Genomic DNA, 22,982 nt, shown 5'->3' with positions numbered 1-22,982 from the left:
ATGAGCTACATTGCAGGTCAAGGTAATCCTAATTAAGGCACTTTGGTTGAGACCGCTGTTAATGATGTCGTTGATGTGTGTGTGTGGCTATGAAAAGCAACTACCTAATGATGTATTTGATACGGAAAACGGATGACACTGTCGTCATTTCCAGTGTCATGGCTAAGCAATTAACTGGATTGATTAGACCTGTTAAGGGCCAGAGGGCTGGGGCGACCGTGTGATTGCATCAATGCCAAATATTGGAGGTTTAACAGCATATTAAGAGGAGGCAGGCCAGGCAACAGCTTTGATTCAGAAATAAATGAATTCAAAAAGACGACACACACAACCCAGTACACTTGACACTGATTCTACAAGCAGACTGGGGGTTCAGAGGATTCAGGAAGGACAGCGGAGGATCTTTCGGGGAGATGTCACAAAAAACCTTTTCTCACAGTGAGAAGATTGAGGATGTTGTCAGTCTTTTAGCGACAACAACGCGACGTGGCGAGGACGGACATGACAATGAGGTGATCATAGATTGAGTGGAAAGTTTAACTCTTCCTCCTGCTACTTTATTTTCTTTGCCACAGAGGCATAGAAACACAATACACATAAACGGATGAAGTTCTCCAACAGCTGGGCGCCAAGCCATTATAACAAGGGAGTTTTAAATAGGAACAGACCTGTGTGTCTGCATAGGCATACACATGCATGCATGCAGATGTGTGTGTGTTGCTGTGTTATCGTTGAACTGCTGCCTCATGGATCTGCAGTCATGGTTTGTCTGCTAATTGTGATGTTGTTGTCGTTGTATCTCTTTGAGTACCTGTGCTTGTGTATGCTGAGCAAACAGAGACACTGGGATCTTTAATGGCCAAACAACAGTGCATCTGTCCAGGAGCACAGAGGTAGCAAGCCATTAAAATGTAATTGGTGTTATTAATTATCAGAAATAATAATGTGGAGTAAAAATAGTAATTACTTCTAACTTTATAATAAGAGGCAACACAAAAAATTACCAATATGCAGTGTGTATGAAATCTTTATTTACTGCCAGAACAAAAGCACTCGACAGTTGACAGCTAAAGTTTGTTTAAAATATATTTAAATCCTGTGCTTTAGTTTAAAATGCTTCTGTTTCACTACAATAAAGAGCTTAAATAAGCACGAGAGCAAACACGACCAGACAGATGTTTGATTGCACACGAAGGCATGAACACACACACAAACAAGATTTAAGCTTAGCTCTCAATTCTTAAATATCCATATTCATGCTGTCACAGCCACTGCAATATATAATCAATGGTGCCAAGCTACACACACATTTTACACTGATTTATGTTCTCGGTGGTTAAAAAGAAGTCTATGTAAATCAACAGAATCAAAAGGCTTTTGTCAACAGATCAAAAAGAAATTAAACAATGTAGAGAACTCATTGGATTTGGATGAAGTTGCTTATCCTCCCACATGCCGTGCTCGTTTTACTAATTACTTAGTGCCAGTACAGTTTGCACTAACACGTCACCAATACACTAATCTCTAAACTGTTTCGGTACTTTAAACAAGTTCTGCCTTTTTCCGTGGCGGTAGTTTTGGCCTCTTTGTCAGCCCATGTACCTTTTAGTCGGCCTGTCAGCTCTTCTCTCCATCTGCCTGCTTGCCTTAGTGACTGACTGAAGGGTCAGTCTGGCTGTATTTGCCACCATCAATCCTTTCTCCACCCTAGCTTATACTACAGGTTGTGTGTCTAATGCATTTACCTTGCTCCACTGTGTGAGCAGACTAAAAAACAAACCCCACTGCCTCGCTCCCTTTAGCTCACTCAAACTCACATGATAAAAACTGTGTATTTGTAAAGAATTTGCGTCAACTTGATTTAGGACGATGTCAGATATTCCTTCATGCAGTGTAGGCTATAAACAATAATCTAATACACTGCAGTTTGCATTGTAAGTTAGTAATTAAGGATGCAATAAATGAAAAACATTCAATTTAAGTTAAGTTATCAAAGAAATAATATTCATCTTAAACAAGGCATAACAGTTCTATCATTAATTATACTAAACTGCAAAAGTAAGAAGATCATACAGATGAAACCGGTGACACAGAAACGAGGTGGAGAATAACGGTTACGTTATATAAAAGTACAGATACATCACTGTCCAATTTTACACATCAATAGTCAAAAACACCTTCAAGTTCGGTTGATTTTCCCGCTGTTCAAAGGACGAGGCTTGAACGTGTAGTCCCCCACCACCGAGCGGATCATTGACTGTCAGCTGCTCTCCATCAAGGAGCATCAGGACACCAGAGCGGATAAAAAGACGGGTAAAATTGCCACCGACCTTGCCCACCCAGGCAACCATCTGTTTAAGAAACATTCCTTCAGGAGACAGTACCGGTCCATTAGCACCATGATCACCCATCACCTCAACAGCTTTTTCCCCAAGCGCTGTCACCTCACTCAACCACTCCCCCGAGTCTCTGATGCAAAGACACTGTGCATCCCCACAGTCCCAGCCCTCTTCATCCTCATCTAATATGGATGAGTGTATTACTGCTGCCATGCTATTCCCCTTCAACTAAGTGGTTTTTGCAACATTTTCTAAAACTTTTAGAGAGTCTGTATGAGCCTGAGTCACTTCAGGTTTTGTAAACTATAGCTGCCTTTCCACTTTCCCTGGGAACTAGCGATCTTTGCAGGAGCGCTACTGTTTCCAATGCAGTAGCCCAGGGCTAATTTAAAATTTGGGGAATTCAGAAACAGAGAACCTCAAAATCTCTGCTCAGGCAGTCATAAAGCACAGGAAGTGTTGGGTTGAGTTCTCCAGTTGGCAGAAATCGGTTTAACATCAGGAGCTGCTTTCGCTGTGAGCATTTCCACAACAAGGATACAGTTCTCAGCAGACAGGTACTCTTGCCCTCACTATGCATCGGGATTACATTATAGCATATTGTGTACATGTTTACAATCACCCCCTGGATAGATACTGTAGAACAAATTATGTTTATATCTGTCTATGATTGAACCATAACTGAATCAAATGATTTCAGTGATAAAACATGATTTGATAATGTGTTAGTCTTCTGTTGCTTTTTCTAGCTGTCGGTTGTAATTGGATGATTTTCCACCGCAGTGAAAACTCAGGGAGACAACAGAGTACAAGAACTTAGTTTAGTAACTTAATGAAGCTGGTGGGGAAGATGCCACATTTCCTTTAACTTCATCCATGCTGTGTCGTGATGATTGTAAAGTTAAATTTTGTTCTCTTTGTTATCGCTGCTGCTCTTAAGACTTAAATGGTATGCAAGTTTCTTTTGATAATAGAGTTCGATCATTGGTGATGAGAATACTGATCTCCTTCTTAGAGGACCTTATATAACCTCGCAAAATGCCAACATTGCTTTTCGAACTTTATAAAAGTGAATCTGGCATTTTGCGAAGAAAACTCAATCAGCTTGAACATTTTCCATAATTTCTTATAAAACAGGGTTGAGTTTTGAATTGTTAAGGTCTCTGTGTGTGTCTCTTTCCCCCATTCGTCAGGCCTCCCTTCTCTCCCCATCTATCCTCCAAGTCCCTGGCTCAAAGTGGAAGCTAGAGTTAATGTAGTGTAGCAGCCAACAGCACGGAGGGATTGCACCTGCATGTACCGACCAGCTCAGCGGTACTCTGTCTGTGTTGAGAAATCTCCACTTCTTGCTCCCCTGCTTGCTTTCCTCTCATCTTTCTCTCTTCCCTTGGCTATCCATCTGAAACCTCCCTCGGTTTCCCTTGTTTGCTTTCTGTTCTATCAAGATGAATCTAATTTTGGGAGTGTGTTCAGTCCAAGGTTTTATTCCACTGTGAGGCACAGACTCTGTTTCATGTGTAAGGTCCATCAATACACACAGGAGATAAGCATTTGCATCCAACTTCAAGTCAGTGCTAATTTCTTTTAACTCTGAAACAGACTGAAAATGATCTTTCATTTACTTAATATTTTTGTAATATTGTTTGTATTCTATTAGTTGTTAATGGAATATTATGTGCAACTTGTTGGTCAAGTGATGTGTTTGTGTTCAGCATGGAGATATCAAAAGAGTAAGACATAAAAGAAAAGATATCTACTGCTGGTTCAGACAATGCTCAGGCCATTTCATACCCTCTATGGAAAAAAAAGGGTTTCTGGAGCCTGCATTGAGAACAGTACTTTAGAGGGAAGACAGCAGAGGAGGATAAAACGACATCAAGGCCAAAGAGGGGAGCAGAATAAAAATGCAATTGCAACAGATAGTAGCACATGCCAGTGTTTTATAGTGAAGGGATTCCTTGTTTATTTCCTTGCGTGTTTCCACTCAGGGGTTCAACTTTTCAAAAAACACAAAAGTAGAATTTATTATCCTCGCACCTCCTGTAAAGATGACAAGATGTTGCCTTCACTAATAAAATACAGTTTTTTTTTTTATTGCAGTCATAATTGTAAGTTATCTTTATCAGGGCCCATCCCACCTAAAACTTAAGCTTTGATCATCTTACATGGTCACAACTAAACTTTTTAGGAAAGCAAAATATATACTAATTGTCAACACCATTTATTTTTGTGCAACTGCCTCTTACCTATCTCCAGCCTGCTCTGCTGTTAGCCCAACATCACTATCTAACTATTGCTTTGTCTTTCCAGTTGGTCTTTACCGCTGGCCATCTTTAACCCTGCCCCAGGCATTTCATTGTTTCATGGCTCAAAGGCAGTGGTTCCTGAAATATGGATTGAGCCTCAAACTGGAATGCGGGCCCGTTTCTCATATGTCTGGGTCTAGAGAATTCATATCTCGGTTGGAGTCGTGGCTGAAAATGTTTAAGTGCCCAGCCCTCAGAATCTGAACCTAAATTTGGGAATTTACCTCCATACAGGAAATAAAATGATTTAGGCCCTCAGGCATCAGCAGTTCTCTGCCAGCTGCCTATTGGTTTCTAAATCATTCATTCCTTCAGATTTAAGTGCCTATACTCATTCACCATACTTGCTTTATTTTCGTCCTTCTTTTTTTTTTTCTCAAAGCCCCATGATTCAGATTCCTTGAGTCCCCACAGAGAATTTAACAGACACTTAAAAACCAACACTTCACAAAAGGCTTGGCACCTTTTAGGTACGCAGCGCCTTCCCAATCCCAATCTCCCCTTTATACTACACTTACATTACCGCTAACCATAAATATCTAATGTAACCCACTAAATGTTTCAAAATAGATACCAATAGATCTGGATGGAACAGCTGCCATGATTATATGCAGGTATAAATTGCCTTGTGGGATATTTAGCAGCAGTTTTTCTTAGTAAATATGACACAACTGTGTCTCACATGTCTGCATCTTCACAACCAGAAGCAAAGAAATGAAATGTGCAGGACTCAATGACAACCATGACGAAAGTGAAAGTCACCGGAAACAATGATAACTAATAGCAAGCGTGTGTGGTATTCATGGACAAATCAATGCAATGCAACAACCAGGTGAGAGTGATTCATTTACTGTTGACATGTATTGGCTCGTATGTGATATTTGCTTATTTCACTAATCTAAGTCTGTGAAACAGAAAAAGAAATGCTCTATTATCTTTCTGCTGAGTTTGGCAACAAGACAATATAAAATGTATACTACACAATAAAAATGTATGTTAATACAGTAATTAGAACTATAAAGCTTTTTTCCACACAGCACTTTGCACCACAAAAACATCACGTTCCCCAAGCAGTCTACCACATGTTCATATTTTAAAAAGCTGCAGCTTTGCTTTGGTTTGTTCTTTATGTCTAACTCTACATTTCATTGCTTAAGATGTTTAACTTACTCTGTCCTCCAATGATGCACACTACTTCTCTCGGGTCAGACCCATCTGTCCTTGAAAAATGTATTTCACCCTTTTTTTTGATAGCCGTTTATGTGTTTATTTGCCTTTTACTCGTCCTATCTTCTGCTATGCCTTTAGATCTCTGTCTCTATTCCCTCTCTGCTTTACGATTTCCATTCTCCCTTATACATTCACAATCTCTCTTATCTCGTTTTCTCTGTGGCTCTCTGTGCGGTTTTACCCTGGGGGACACGGAGAAAGACATGACCTCCCAGAATAAAGCTTGTAGATCTTTGGTCTTTGCCTCATGAATGCACCTGTTTGCCTCCATTCCTTTGAGTCTGCTTTCATCATCAACTTTCCCATGTCTCACTTGGCATAGATTTTAGGTGTTTTTCAACACCACCCCCCTTCACTGCTGCTGAAATAAATCCATCTTTTTTATCTAGTAATTCATCTCTCATCATTCCTTTTACCTTTGTCTCCAGAAACAAGTTTGCTTGTCAGTTTTGTCATGCTCCCCTCGCTGTTCCTTCTTCCACCCTTGTTCCTTGCAATTCTGAAGATGTTCAAATATGGTGCCTCATCGTTTCCAAGTATGGTCCTAACAAATATCCAGTTAAAGGCTTTTGAGTTTGCTGATGTTTGACTCATTCATCCTTGTTTATCCCCCCCCCATCACTTTGCCAACACAAGTCCACTGTTAGCTCTGTGTCACCAGTGCTTCAAGTCATGTCCTCTAACAATAGAGACTGTGTCAAATAGATCTGTACCTAGAAAAAATATATCAAACAGAGTTTTAACAATATTTGTGATATTTTATACTCTACAAGTTGATGCATGGAAAGAAATATGATTTCTCTGCTTTTCTGTTTATACCTAAACTGTTTTGAAATATGTTGAAAATACTCCGGAATGCCTAAACCATAAGACAGTTGGTGACCTAGATGTCTGATGTAATATCTTGATCAGTTAAATAAGATGTTTGTTCTTTAGTAAATCACAATGTGTTTGTTATATTCAGTATTTTTCTTATTCACGGGAAGTCAAAGCTTTTCAAAAAGAAAATTCCCCAAAGTATCCTCCTGAAGCATCTGCACCTTCCTGTTTCCAGTCTCTGCTTGATGTCTTACTACCTACTGCCGTCTTTATTTACTCATCCTGCACTGAAATACAGTTTTGAGATACTGATTTTCTGCTACTTTATACTTCAAAAAATGTTATTTTCTACTCCATTACATTTATTTGACAGCTTTGCATTTAAAATAATTGACAAAAACTTTTCATTATACACAATATTGTTCTAGATTAAACCAGCAGTTTCCAATCTTTCTGGCTTATTGAAGTAAAAAAAAAGCTGTGTCACATTTCAGATAATAAATCTTAAAATTAGCCAATATTTGATCAGAAATTGGAAATCAGGTGAAAAAAAAAAAAAATAGATTTATCTCAGATTACTGATTTTACAATCTCCCCAGTGTGTCTGGTATTCCTGTATACATATTAAGTAGCTGAAACTTGTTTCACCTCCAGCACACTCCAGCAAGAAACTGCTTTGTCACCTATGTCTCAGTATCTAATGATGTCACATAAATAACATATCATTCTGTGGGAACAAACTAGTACTTGTATTTCAATACTTTATCTGCATTCACATATGAATATGTTATTTTAAACAAGTAAGATTTTCCATGCAGTAGCATTAAAAAGGTCTCATTGAAATCTAATCAGATTTTACATCTATCACTTATTTAACAACATAATATCACTTAATAATTTCCGTACAGTGACCCAGGCCTTTTATAACCTGCCCCTTTTCTTTCTCTTTCTCCTTTTTCCTATCTTTTCTCTGCTGATTAAATACGTCATCCCACCTTCACTGTCAGGTATTTCTCTTTGATGCCCTCTACGAATGGGAACTGGCAACAAGGTGAAATTCTTCACTTCAACACCAACAGGCACAACATGGGACTGACTCCTCTTCTTTGTATGAACCTGTGAGACAGTGGTTGACATTTCCACACTTTTCAAGAATGTGGAGTAAAGAAGTTTTCCATTGTTCTCACCTCATGAATTACTAATGAGCACACAATCACGAGTGAGTTTAGAGATAGGAGAGAGGTCGATTTAAAGGTAAGACATTTGGTTTTAAACTATAACCATGCTTCATTAGATGGCGCTATGTGAGGTGAGGGAGTCGTGTTTAATGACCATGATTGTGATTGTGTAACAACCTGAACTCCAACCCACAACACTATGAGCACATGGCACAGAGCCATGACACTGCAGCTTCTATGGGCTGCATTATGACACACTTGGCCTGAATGATACAAGTATCTTAAAGTTTAACACAGATTTACCATATTGATTTCATAATTAATAATAATTAAAAAAAATATATAGATTCAATATACTCAGTTGAGGAAACTTGTGCAGTGCCCATACTAAACCTGCCCATTTGGACAGACAGAAAGACAGACAGAACATTTTGAGATGTTAAACACCACAGCGTGTCAGATATTGTCTTTGTGATCCCCACAAAAGACACAACTCTTCCTGCAGAGTAAACACTTTTCACACAATTGCCATTTTCTATGTAGAACTCCAACTTTTAATTTAATGTTTACCTCGGACAATATCGAAGACCTTTTATCATCTCCCTTCAGTTTCATTTTTACATGTCTCTGCAAAATATGGGCACTTTCACCTAATAAAAGACTGGCATCCTAACAAGCAGCATACTTTAAAAAGGCTCTTTACTCCAGCTATAACCTTTTAATATTGTGCCTCGGGTCTCTCTTCTCATTGGCTAAAAGCAAAACAAAACAAATCATCTAAATGCCAACAGTGTTATTACCACTAAGTGCTACTTCTCACATTTGCTCGACAACAGCAATGTGTCACTCATGTGTTTTTTTATTATATATCTGCTTTTACAGTACAAGGCACCTGAGGGATGACTGAAAGGAGGAGGGAGCAAAAATGGAGAGGAAAGAGAAAAGAAAGCAAGATGGAGGGAGAGAGAGAAGGAAACTATGAAAGGAAAATGAGATAATAGAGAAAAAACATGTGTTCTCAGTGTCCGGAACGCACCAGTAGAGCTGAAAATAGGGATTGGGACAGTTGCACCGTAGCTTCATTTGAGACGACACACTCAGCTGTCTGTTCTCTGAAGAACTCTTCTTGTGCAAAGGCGACGTCTTTTGGGAACATTGCTAACATCTTAAAAGGCCATCCCTCTTCCTCTCTACCTCGCTCTCTCTCCTGGTCTCTCGTGCACATTCATGCTTCCCCCTTCTCTCCTTGGGTGAGGCCATTAGGGAACAATAGCGATATCTTTAAAGGGCCTTCTGTGGCTGAGAGAACAGCACTGCCAAAACCCAGAGGATCCATGTGCTGAATCAGTGGTCACAGAGCACAGAGGGGATATAGGGATTTAAGTGGGCAAAGAACATGCGTGTGTGTGTTTGTGTGTGTGCATGTGTGTATTGAATGTGAATGGGGATGGATGGGGTCGACTATGTTTGAACTATTCCACCTTTGGGAACACATTTATTGGAAATTGTCTGTCTGGAGGGGAAATGGTGCTCTTGTCTACAGTGAGGATTAGGCCGAGGTTAAGGTTGGCGTAAAAACCTCTTCCCCAACAGGCATGAATTTATTTGTCACTGTAATGCAGCTGTTAAGAAGTTGAAATGAGTAATGGCGGATTTAACAGTGTTGCAGAATTTAGAAGTTAAAAATAATCATCATCCATCATCAGGGTGAAGTTTTGTAAGATCCAGTTTCAGCATGATGCCTCTTCTCAACATGTGAGGAGATTCCTTCTTTGATTTTTACATACTTATACTACATTGTTGCCCTGGGCTTAATCATTTATCATGTCTCAGTCTGACAATAGTTGTTACCTTCTGTGTAATAGACACACAGAGTAGGATTGGTTCTTGGCATGCCTCAGCTGTGTTACCTGCCAATTACTGTGCAGATTGGAGGAAAATGTTGCTTTAATTGAATTATGGTATTAACTGTGCTGACGTCTGCAGTGTTTCCAGAAAGGCCACATTAGCCACTGTTCAATATGCATCTGATACTAACTGCATGGTAGAGCACAGTAGTTAATACTTTCACGTGACATAACCGATACAGTGATAAAATGCTGTAATGAGTTTGAGTCTGCAGAATACGTTGCAAAACAACTCCAATACCAGAGATCACTGTGGAGATCAATGCAACAAGGCATTCATTGTGTTAATTGACCACAATGAGAGAGACGGTGCCCCATTATGGCTACATGCAGTAATTTGACGCTAAAATACTAAAGGTGGAAAACTATTACACTGCTTTCTATTGGCTTGAAGTCTTAGGTATAATTTTGCCAGACCCACCAATGAGTAATGTCGCAGGTTGAGTTTTTCATTAGCCACCAAAACACTGGGCCTGTCCTTTCACCCGGTGTCAGCTGAGATTGGCTTCAGCAACCCTGCGGCCCTTAAACGGATAAGCGGTAAAGATGGATCGAGCATTCATTGAGGTGTTCAAAATGCAACATGCGTTTGAGTTTCAGCTCATTAAATGCAGTGCACTGGTATTGTCTTCTCTGTTTGAGAAAGAGTTGAATTAGCTCTATACATAAAGGGAAACATGTGGCAAAGTCCTTATCTTAATGTGATAGTATATTAATCTAATGCCCGGGCTGAATGTGATGCATTAGCAGAGCATGTGCTTTGCAGGACATTTGTTTTTCATCACGGTGCCCATTTTTATCAGGTTAGAGCACCACCCATGGGAGCTGCACCTCTCTTCTCGTGCAGTCAGGGTCTCTCCAATTTTCTCTGTGTGCCATGTATAGTTCATAGCAAAATACAGTTTCACCACAGTTTCAATGTATATCTGTTAAATATATTACTAACACTTATTTAACGTTTGCAGGACTGGAAGATAGACTGGTAGATTCTTGGTATGTATTTGAGTACATAAGCTACTTTTTTTTGAGCGAATACAGTTGTCGTATCAGAAACGTCATGTAGCAGCTCCACAGCAGGCGCTCTCCCTGCATGAACGACAGACGTGGGCAAGACACAGCAGATCAGGGACACAGCCATCACGTGCTGCACATGCACCCAGTACAGTGCAGGCGTATGGATGTGAGGCACAACCCAGAGCTATAAAGGGTCGAGACTGTATAATGGAGTGAACAGGTTTTGTGAGGGAGTAAGTTTGAAACACCACTTCTGTGTATAACAGGAATGTGATGATGAAAAGGTGTTAAAGGACAAAGAGGACACAATAAAGTGTGTTGAACATGCCTTAGTGTCACATGTATAAAGTACACATGTGCATTTGAATACACGTGTACAAGCTTGGATAACAGCAAAACAACATTTCTGCAGAAAGCAGCTAAGAGACTAAAAGAACAGAGTGGCACTATATAAAAGGACAGAGTTATTCTCATGTAATGTTCAAGTTAATGGACTGGAAAGAGAGGGGGCGAAGAGACGGAGAGAGACACAGAAGGAGGGCAAAATGAGACAGCATACACACACAGGCAGACTGATGTTCCAAAAGCATAAAGATGTATAAGGATGCTTATGCATGTGTGCCCCTCCTTCAGTGTTTATGAATATGCATGCACATGTCTGTATGTGAATGTTTGTCTGTGTTCATTTGCCATACACAGAGAAAAAGAGAGCGTATACGCCTGTTTGCTCTCTGAGGTCCTAACAGTGCTACGAATTCACTGATGTGACGATATTGATGTTGGATAAATTCTTTTTTGTAATTATTACTGATTTCAATAAGAGATTTCTAAAGTGTTTTCTTACCAAAATCAGAATCATAGAAGAGGATGAACTTCTGCCAGCTATACTCAGACACCACTTGCATGATGACCTCATTCAGATAAACAGGTGGGCGGACCATTAGGGTGTAGTCATCGGTTCCAGGGACACGACCGGTGGGCGGGCAGGCGGAGCGGGGACTCCCTGCTGGAGAACGCTGGATGAAGAGGTGGGGGATGTGCATGGCATCGGACAGAGTCTGAAGGCTGCCTGCTGACATGCAGCCGATTGAACTGACCAGGGCCAGGATACCACGGTTCATCAGCTCGCAGGCTGGATGGAGGAGAAGGAGGCAGCAGAGAAAGAAGGAAGAAGGAAAACAGAAGAGGAATAGGTCATTCTGTAAATCATACAAAGGCAATGGTTCTACTACTCTTTTTTTTGTCAGTAAGCACTCACAGTAAAAAATATCTGATATAACTAAGGGTAACACCAAGTCATTTTTGATCAAAGTAATTATTTGTGCTAAGAGTGTAGCAAGGAAAATAATTCATATTCTACAGGTCACCACACTGCAGAACCAACAGAAAAGACAGAGATATTGCTTCGTACATTGTTATTTTGAGAACCAAAGCTGTTAGAGTCATACACAACCTGCTCTGTGGTAACTTGAAGTAGAGAGGCATGAGAATACAGTAGGTAAAGATAGATGGCAGCAGGATGGGAGTATATTGTGTGCTACATGCAAAGACTCTCATTTATTGAGATTCTCATTTCAAGCTCGAGGCTGATTTTACCCCTGGACATGATAAAAGTATATATCAAACATTGTTGGTCTTCAGGGTGTGATGTTCCTATAAAATATAAATGAAACAATACTAAACATTTATTGACACAGAGGCAAAGGCCACCTTTAAGATGACTCCATCACTAAAACACTTGGTGCAGAACACGTATTCTTCTTTTTACCTGTCTAATATTAGAAGACAGTCAGAGAACAATGACCAATGTTTCTGCCTGTTTCCATTTAAACCATTTAAATGTTCCATCAAATTTTAATTTGACATTATCACAAAAGCAACCTGACAGCAAGCACTCCTCCAGCTATTGAATAAAAGTCAAGCCTCAAGGCTTAAGTGTAACACAGAAGTGCAAAAGTCCACATTATTAATTGACCTCCAGGCTACTTCCTGGACAATAATACAAATTATATAGCAGTCTTATATAGAAAGCTATCAAAGTTTCCATCCATAAAAAAGTGGTGTCAAAGATGTAGTATAACAGAAAACCATGTTGTAAAATGTTCCCTTCTTTCCAAACAGGACGATCTACAAACCTCTGGCTGTTTGTGCCGTGCTGCCTAAACGCTCCTCAGCTCTGAGACACTATCTGTGCTTATTTCACCTCCTTTTCCTCTTTTCATCTTTTCCCAGGCCTCTAGTGGCATCAAAATCACCTCTACCTCCTACCCTCTCCACCCTCTCTGCTGTTATCTCCTCTCTTGTCTAAAACAACCCCCCTGAGTGCTTACCTTTCAGCCCCAATCACTTCAGAGCGGCAGTCTTGCAGTGATTTTCATTTTATTTGCCTAACAGCGCCACATAATGCCGTGCAATGTCCTCACTTTGGAGTCATCTGCCTTCCTCTTCCACATGATTTTAACATCCCTTCTTCAGTACCTTTCCTCTTCCTCCCACCATCTTTAGTCACCATTTTCTCCCTCATCTTTTGTTTACCCTTGTGGCAACACAAGCATCCATCTGTCCTCCACCATTCCCTTACTCCAACCATTTTTTGATTCATCGCTTCTCCATTCCTTTTTCATTTTTTTTTCTGCCTCCCACCATTGGACTTTCCAATGCTTTTACCCTGATGACCACCCACACTTTGCCCTTATGTTCTTGCCCCCTTTTACCAGCCCTCATTCATCCTGATCCTCACTCCATCCTTCACTTCTGTTCCCATGTGGCTCTTCGCTGCTCGTCCTTCACTTCAGCACCAGACTTAGGTGTTCGCTTCACTTGTAGCAGACTTAAACCGTTGCACCGAAAAGTGGTGGAGTAAAACACTTAAAGAGAGTACAGTGTACACACACACAGATACATACACAAAAAGCCCAATCTAAAACACACAGGGAGCCTGTATAATGCCACAGAGACTAATCTGTTGACACTGCAGAGATGAAGGCAGACATTCCAAGAAAGAAAAGCCTGAGGAGAGTCATGGTCCTTATAAAAAATAATAAAACAGAAGAATAAAACTGTGTGTGTGTGAGAGAGAGAGAGATAGAATGAAAGAAAGAGAGAGTTCTGATATATTTATGACATGTGCGATATACAAATCTCCCATATTAATTTGTGTCCACCATAGATGGACGTCATGACCGCCCCTCAAAAGTAAAGCCAAAGCATCTTGATCACCACCTGGTGGCTGATACAATAAAGGTTGTAAATACCTTCTCCTCAGTGTTAGTAGATGGGACATATTTCAAACTGAAGAGTCAAAATCCACGTCAAAGTTTGGTTTGAATTAGTTACTTGGTGCAATACAACCATGGGGGAAAAATTGTGATTGAAAGCTGAGACTGACTCATGATTGGTCAAGCGCATGCATCGGTGAGACCTCAATACTGCGGGTCTTTGATGGCCGGATTCGTATCCAGGTTATTTTGGCTTCATTTAGTGAGAGGAAGCGGAGTTACATTTACAAACCCTTATATACAGTTTACGGTATCCATAAAAAAAAGCTCTAATAAAATCCTGATGTGTTGGATTTTAAAGTGCTTTCATAAATCATACCGAACCCCAGCATGTTTGTCTGTGTTACAATTTATGACACACTGGTTCTTTGCATTTGTTGTTTGTTTAATAAAGTTCGAGTATAATTTAGAGATTTAATTTGGAGGGCTACATAAAGTCGTTGCCCTAAAACTAATTTAATGTGACAATATTCTTGCCCTGTGCAGCCTACTTTAGTTAACAAAAGAACCTTAATGCAGAGAATTAAAGCTTGGATGGAGCTGGTCCATCCAGGACCTCAGCAAAATGGTTGCAGTTATCACTTGGATCAATGACATAAATCTAATTAGGAGGCAATAGATATAAATATATGGACACAAAACCCTGTCTATAGTTAACTGGCAATAGTTCGCGAAGAATGATTTTCGTTTTCAGCAAAAGCTTAAGGGTTATTTCAGGCAACCATTTCCTCATGCATTGATGCAGATGATTAATGAGTAGAAGCAAAATCAGTTTCAATTGCACCACACATTGTGCAAGTCTACATTTGAGGAATTAATTAAAGCGTAACAATATATGATTAAACTCCACTAAGTGTCAGCACAGTGCTTAGTCACGGCCATTATTCTTTAACCAATGAACCCAGGTTTCACCTTCCATCTACCGCCACCTCAGTATTTGAGCATAAGTATCCTGATGTCAGAGGCTACACCTGTGGATTTATTTCAACTTGTCTGCATTAAGAATGACTGTATTTTATGCTTGTGTGTGTGAGGCTGCATTTCTCTGAATAACTGAGCTCCATGTATCATAAGCTACATTATCCAGATTCCATAGCCGTCATGCTAACTAGCGCTTCAGCCGACTCACTCATGTCCTCGCTACTGCATATTAGCTTAGCATCATCAAGGCTTTGGCTAATGGAAGGCTTTGCTAATCCTCTACTTATTAGGGCACTTTGGAGAATTAGTGCCCTCATCCCCACTACATCACACACTCTCCAGTCTGCAGGGGGGCTTCTAAGCACCGGGCTCATTAATACTCTTGCTAATGACTTAAAGGGCCCGTTGTGTTAACCCAGCCCATTTTTTTAACATCACTCTGAAGTAGGCAAACGTTAAAGGAGAAACGAGAAAAGAGCTAGAAAATGCTGGTGAAGCAAATGCGTGTCTCTTTGAAGGAAATTTGACAGCACCTCGCAAAAACACACCTTGCTGCTGTTATGAAAGGTTTAAATGTGTATGAATAATTCTAAAAAGTGGAGCCTGAGTGACGGAGTACGAGTTGAATGTAAAGGTGCACAGATGGATAATGTTTCCTTAGACCCTGTGAACACTTTAAAGAATAACGGCTGTGTACGATGACTGCACTTTGAGCAATAAGGTTTGGATTTCACCGAGAGAGAGGGGGTGTGTGGGAGTGCTAACAAATACCAAATGCAGCCATTTGGAATCTTTCACCTTTCATCCTGAACCATAACCACCCACGAAACCTCACACACACACACCAAACCACCGGCATCATCATAGCCAACCCACACATGAGAACACACACACACACAGCCCTCCTATACATGAGCCGCACGCTGACTCATGATAAATCATTCCGGGATCAATCTCGCTAAAGCAGCTAAGACCTGTCAAGCAGTCATGCAGAGTGGAGTATTTGAGGCATGTGTATGTCAGTCTTCCACAGAGGCATGTGCTCGTTCTCGAGGGTTCAGACTGTCGGCCACGGGGGATTATTCTGTGACTCATATACTTTGCTAATTCATCAGCTCTGTGGACAGGACACAAAACTACCACAGGACTCAAAACTGCAGGACACAAAACTACCACTGGGACTCACCAACTTCATATATTCAGAGTGAACACTAGTTGACATAGGTCATTGATGCATGTTTTCTCTGTCAGTGTGTATCGTACATGTGTTGTCTGCAACAGAGCATGTTACTGAGCCCCCTCCTCAGCCCCTCGGCCTGTCAGAATAAATGGACTGCAAGCACTCCACCTGCATCCAGGTGTGACTGATTCCTCTCGCGGTCTGTGTCTCTGCAAGCCGCTCTCTTCCCACCACACGCTCACACAAACCATACACACTTTATCACTCTGATACATAGTCATCCAGTTTCTACAGCCCAGTGACTGACGATGGAAAACTATAGGACAGACAGAGGGAAGCGAGGAAATCAATACCTGAAGGAAAACCAAAGAGCGCCTGTATGTGTGCAGCTGTATAACATTTGTTGAGTAAGTCAGAAACCTTACACACACATTTTAACACAGTTGTAAAAGGAGTAAAACATATAGAGAGTTCGGAATTCACCCCTTGGCCTCCATGTCTGATTCAATACTCTTTAAACTACCACTCGGACAGTGCTAGCCAAAAGCACTTAACTGGATATCTGAAAAAGGAATACATTAAAATAAAGTAGAAACTGACAAAACTTTATTTGCAGTTTTTAAGTTGCTTTTTTTCTATTGAATTGCCTTAAAATGCTGATACTGTTGCATCACATTTTGAAATATGTGCATTTAAAACATGAAGTAGAGCAGAATTTAAAAGAGTATTAGATCGATGTGATTATACAGACAACTATTTCTAGGTGTTCACATTGTGCTTTTCTCCAACATCCAACAATTACTCCGCCCCATCCTCCACTGCTGACTAAAGTCTTGTTTGTGCTCGCTGCTCCTCTCCTTGCACGTGGCGGTGCATGCCAGGAATTACGTCAGTTCTGCTGGCCACGCAGCATAGTTTCAGCTGGTCTTGCAACTTCCAACGTTTTTTTTTTACTTGGCATGCATCTAGCACAACGTGGATTGAGCTGAAGAATCTAACAAGTCAGTCTCTACAGACATCTCTGTGACTCCTAATTAAGACATTCCCAGGTAGCTGGTGCATCGAGATTGCAGACACTGCTGGTAATGATGAGACAAAACTTTGCCAAGGTATAGAAGTTTGCATGAGCCTGAAGTGGTGCTCCTGCAGTGGTGATAAAACTTTTGTTTCTTACTCTTCTTTGCCTTTTTCTGTCTGTGCTGTTTTTTCTCAGCTATGACACCTACTGTTTAAAAGAAGACTGTGTTGTGTCGACGTAACAGTTGGCGTGTGCACTGACCAACACATGGAGCAATACTGCAGCAGCTTTAGCTTTTCCAGATGAAAACTCCCCCTCTACAAAACCTCTTGGTGAGGGGATATATTAGTTAGATATTTTTCTGGTGGCTTAGCTGACAGCGACAACTAAGTTGGTTTACAACATGACAGATACTCTCTTATCTAAAGCTGAATGAAAAGGACCTGGAGTATCGACTGGCGGTACAATGAGCGTGCAATCATAATCAAGTGTTTGGCCCTATCCGAAATTCACTGACAGAAAGAGAGGAAGCCAGAATCCACAGCACCGTCACAGCTGAGAGTGTATATCTTCATAGTGTGCATGTTTGTGTGGATGACCTACTTGTGTCTGTGTATTGTTTCATGTATTGTTCTAGACCTGCAGCTCCAAACTGCTGCTGCTGTGCACCGTGCCATAAAGCACTGAGTGGCAGATAGAGAGAGAGAGAGAGAGAGAGAGAGATAGAGAGAGAGAGAGAGAGAGAGAGAGAGAGAGAGAGAGAGAGATGCTTACTCACACTGCTGGCAGGCTGAAACTGTGCTCAGCATTATATACAGTGTGTGTGTGTGTGTGTGTGTGTGTGTGTGTGTGTGTGTGTGTGTGTGTGTGCGTGTGTGTGTGATATGCACTCCTTGAGGGAATTAGCACTTGAATTAATGTGGTCAGGAAGGTAGAATGAGCAAAAAGATAACATGCCCTTTTTGACTTTGTTTCTCTAGAAATGCATCACTTGAAGTTCTCTGACTTCTGGCACTTCCTGTTGTTGAAAGAAACCAGAACGCGATTTCTCACAAACACAATCTTTACCCCACTACCCCTACTCTGCCTCCATTAACATTTAATGGACCCCCTTTGGTCCCCTCATCTTGTCACATTTAGCATCGTCTCTCCCTTGCTTGCTCTTGTCTTCATGCCCCGAAGATGTATACGTCCTATCTGTCATCCAGCCCCTTTTATTTTTTCTTGTCTTCTCCGTAACTCCATCTGTGCCTCCTCTCCTCATTACCTTCAACTGCCCCTCAATTCTGTGCCCTCTACCACTATATTTATCCGGTTACTGCTCTCACCGTTATCACGCTTGCCAGACTTACGCCCCCTCCCCAGTTTTGCTGTTCTTTTCGTTAAATAACTCTTTCCTTTACTCATGTTTCTACGTGTTCGTCCTTCTCTCCACCTCCTGCCTCAATTCAACATGGATCAACAGTATAATACCTTAGTTTTTTAGCCTGTGGAGTTGTTGAGCATGACAGATAAATGCCACTTACCCACACCACTCTCCCTCCTACTGTCTCTCCTCCACTCCTCACTGATCTTTCCCTTCTTCACCCTTTGCCACTCATCCAGCAGACTCAACTGAATTCTTCACTCCATTATCTGAGGTCGGTGCATGTACAGTTCGTTCAGGGCGAGCTTAGATTTCCTCTGCCCCTCCATTGAACCATCAAATCAACTGTGTTCTAAATCCAATTAAAATGTGACTCGTGCACTTTAATGTTACATCTTTCCCTTATCCTTTGCTTTTAAGCATTTTAAAATAAATTCAATGTCTGTAAAAAAAAGCAAACAAACAAAAAAACATTCATTGATAATAACATACTAATTGAAAAACATTGGTCCCCTATTTCCCTGCCTCAAACAGCTCTCAAACGTACTGCAGGTTTTCCACAGAGAACCTTACACCTTGATTATCAGAGGGGAAAATATGTTCACCTCATAACTAAAAAGCAGAACAGCATTAAAATGGTTGGATATTAAGCTGTAAATATGTAAAATGATTCAATACGAGACATCTATGCGGTGTGATTAAAATTTTAAAAGCTTTTCCTTATTTAATGCTGCTGCACATACTCCCAAACTCTTCATTGCACATGTTGATGAGGGTGAGAGCTGGTCACCCATCAAAGTTTCAAAGATTATCCAAAATGTGAATCTGCTTTATGTGGTCAAACGCCCGACGTTTTACTTCATCTTATGACATGCAAGTGCATCCAAGTGTCCATTCCACACCAGAGAGCCACACAAAGTCTAAAATCAATTGCATCCAAAACCTTGGCGTGAAAAAGGGCGCACACTCTCACACCAAGTCCTGTGTGAATGTAATATTTGAATTTAGACTGGAGAGAGAAAACGAGTCCCGTTCACATGGTTGTGTGTTATTACATCTTGACATTGACAACATGAACCCACATATTCTCCAGGTTGTCAGCAGTTTTCCTGCAATGCTTTTCCTCTCACTTCTGCAGCTGCTATCTGTCTAGTCAGACTAAATTATCAGCAGCTCATGGTAACTGTAGCTAAGAAGGAATAAAGATTTTTTCATGGGTCACATAGATTTTTATCGAACAGAGAGAAGGAACGGAATCAAAATAAAGTACCTCATTATCAGAGTTGTTGGGAAAGTCCTTGGATTTCCAAAAGTGGCTCAAAAATGTGCAACAGTTTATCCTTTTTCTCATTTCTTGTTTCCCCAAAACTCCTCCCTCCACTCACCATCAATCCATTCAAAGAGACCTGAAGTATATATCTTCGTCTCTGAGCTTTATCCATTGTAAGGTCAATGAGATGAATGTGTCCCCTGGGAAAATCCACAGCTCTTCTGTTTACAACCTTGGGGCTATGACTGCAATTACTTCCCTCAGACAGATCTACTCTTTTCTCTTTCTCTCCTCCCTCACTTCTCGACACTCATACTCTCATTTTCACTTAATAAACTTGAATGCCAACAAAATGTACATACACAAACAAACTGACTCCTCTTTCTCCATCTATTTCCCATATTCTCTTTGTCAGCTTGGGTAATGACCCATTTGTCAATGTTTTAATCATATTTAGAAAATGGATTGTTGTTGTTCACTGTTAATGGCTCAGTGTGTCTTTGTATTCATTGCCTGTGCACACGGCAGATGTCATATTTTCCCACTTGGTATCTCAATATTCAATTGCACACAGGTGTGTGCACGAGCATGTGGAGTGTGTGCTTGCACTTCGGCTTTCCGACTGCGTTCTGTGCATACATGTCATTGTCAGAAAGAGAGACTTGTAATACGAGAGAGTGAGAGAGAGTGAGAGAGAGAGATGTGGCAGCGAGTGGAATCTTTTTGGAAACAAATGAGCACAATTTAACTGGTCCTCAGTTGTTTTCACTCCCCATAAAAAAGACTGCCTGACTGATGGTGCTTGATAATGAAATTGGCTGTCTGAGAGTGACTATGAATAATCATTGCACTATTCATCTCTCCGTGATCACATTTTGACAAAATGCTTGGGGGGGTGTTGCATCTCAATCACTCCAGTCACTCACTGTAAACACTCCAGTGATTGGCCTGAGGTGAGCGATTACAGACGACTTCATTAACTTTCAACTGACTGACCTGCTGATGGACCAGAGGGAAAACATTATAGCTTATCATTTTATTTCTAAGTGGCTGAATGTGAGTTTGCATGTTAGACAGTTTGCAAAAAAAAAAAAACACAGACTGATGTCTTTTGGGGCGAATTGACATATTATTTTGATTCTGTGATCATGAGTGTTCTACGGTACTGAAATACTACATGTTATAAGTGTCTGAACTTACTGTTAAATGTGTTGTCTGTTGTGTTAACTTTTCTTAAATGTGTGTATTTTTGCTTCCCATCTTAAATTACCTGATGTTGTTGCTATATGATGCAAAAAACTATTTCAGATGCATTCAAGTATCATGCAAAAGTATCATCATCATCATGACATTAAAACACTTAAGTTACAAATATTAATCACAATATTTTGATGTGTTTGCACCATTTATCAGTGAAAGAAATTCCCCACTGCTTCGGTGCACTGGCCTGCGTCTGAGGCAGCATCCTGCCGAGTGATGAAACAACGTAATTAGCTGTATAGCTGCATAGAAATTGGCAAGGAATACATTGTTTGGTCCATTGAGAGAAAGTCAGGGATATGCATTTGAGAAAGAAAGTGTCAAGACTGAATGGAGGTAAAGAGAGATTTTTTGTTAATCAATGCATTACTGCAAAGAGCTCGGGAAGGAAAGAAGGATAGCGGCCTGTAGAGACAGTTGAAGACAAATGCAAATCAGCAGGCGGGCTGAGAGAGAGAGGGTGAAGGCAATGAAAGGAGGGAGGGAGCGAGAGATGGATGAATTATGGAGAGACTGTTGGGAACTCCGTAATGATACATGACTCTATCAGATTTACTTCAATGAGGAAGAAAGTGGCTGCTCCCTCACTGACAGAGGTGGGAACAGAGTGGGAAACAATAGAGAGCATTTGAAATGCATGTAATGGAAGGTAAGAGTGATTAACTAAAGTTAATTAATTTCATAATTTAAGCCGATTTTTTTTTCCTTTCTCTGTGATATGTTTTGCATTGAGGAGGAAGATGAAGGAAGATCAATGTTAAATGTATCTTAATTAAAAATAATTTGTTAGCGTTCTTCTGCAAAAATGTTTATTAAATAGCTTTTCAGAAAATGGCTGACGATCTAAGTGAGGGAGCGATATTGAAGCAGAGTATAGCTGTGACGTATTTTTTTAATAAAAAAATAACGATGAAAACAACAATCAAGAACATTCAGACCCAGATAATGTTCCTCCTGACCCACAGACCAAGGTACAAGAAATGTTTGAGGAGGATGAAGAAGTTTGGAAACTCAGCGTTGCCAGTTTTTAAAGAATATTCATGAAGTTTGGGGAATCAGCGATGATTAACAGTGAAAGACAAATGTTTAAGCTATCAAATGTTTTTATTTCATGACGCTGTCTGCTTCAGCTGCTGAGAAATCATTGGGAATTCTGTTGGCTCCTAAGGTGCTGGGGGGCGTTTTTATTGGGCACTTTATGGATTAATGGGTTGACATTAAACATTTGGTTCTGAACTCAAGCATTTTCCATGTTTACAAGTTTATTATATTGATGTGAAAAATATTCTGCTTCATTATTAAAGCTCGTGACATGGACAGATTAACTCATGTATATGTTTACTACATGTACAAATTTACAATCAGACACATAAACTCTCATCAGGTATTCTCATACATGCAGATAAACAGAATCACACATGCTCCTGTTTTTATATTATCATCTATTAAAATGTTTAAAGAAGGAGAAGAGCTGTCTAGTGCTCATAACCAATAAGATGATTAAGCTGGGACATGATGCACACACACAAACACAAACATGCACAGACAGTGTCTGCATCCAGCTGCCTGTGGCTGCTAGTATCAAATTCCAAATCCTGCTGCTGGCACACAGGACAGTGAAGGGATCTGTCGCCCCTTTCCTCCAGGCAACTATCCAGCACAACATGCCAGCTAGTGCCTTGTGTTCTGCTACGACAGACCTCTTTGCTCTCCTTTACTTGTGCTGGGCCGGTCGACGCTCCACATGGTATCAACTGTTGCTTCTCCTGGCTGTCTAACAATGAAATGACCTTCCAAACTCAAATCAAACCAGCAGCAACTCGCCCTCGTCCCCCAACAAGGTGAAAACAGTCTCCTGGAGCATCTTTCATCACCTTCATTCAAATAACTGACATC

The 22,982-nt window shown here is 40.5% G+C and overlaps 1 protein-coding gene across 3 annotated transcripts in view; it reads right to left on the bottom strand.

Annotated features, from left to right (window-relative positions):
* grid2 (glutamate receptor, ionotropic, delta 2) overlaps positions 1–22,982 on the bottom strand; it is a 423,234-nt gene that overhangs the window by 173,979 nt on the left and 226,273 nt on the right. For all 3 annotated transcript variants that reach the window (XM_069523619.1, XM_069523620.1, XM_069523618.1), the window contains exon 3: positions 11,638–11,925. In XM_069523619.1, the coding sequence (XP_069379720.1) occupies positions 11,638–11,925 (288 nt within the window). The remainder of the gene's footprint in view (positions 1–11,637; positions 11,926–22,982) is intronic.

This window comes from Paralichthys olivaceus, chromosome 4, assembly GCF_024713975.1.
Source record: "Paralichthys olivaceus isolate ysfri-2021 chromosome 4, ASM2471397v2, whole genome shotgun sequence".
Classification (NCBI taxonomy): Eukaryota; Metazoa; Chordata; class Actinopteri; order Pleuronectiformes; family Paralichthyidae; genus Paralichthys; species Paralichthys olivaceus.
This window is presented reverse-complemented; position numbering and strand designations above follow the sequence as displayed.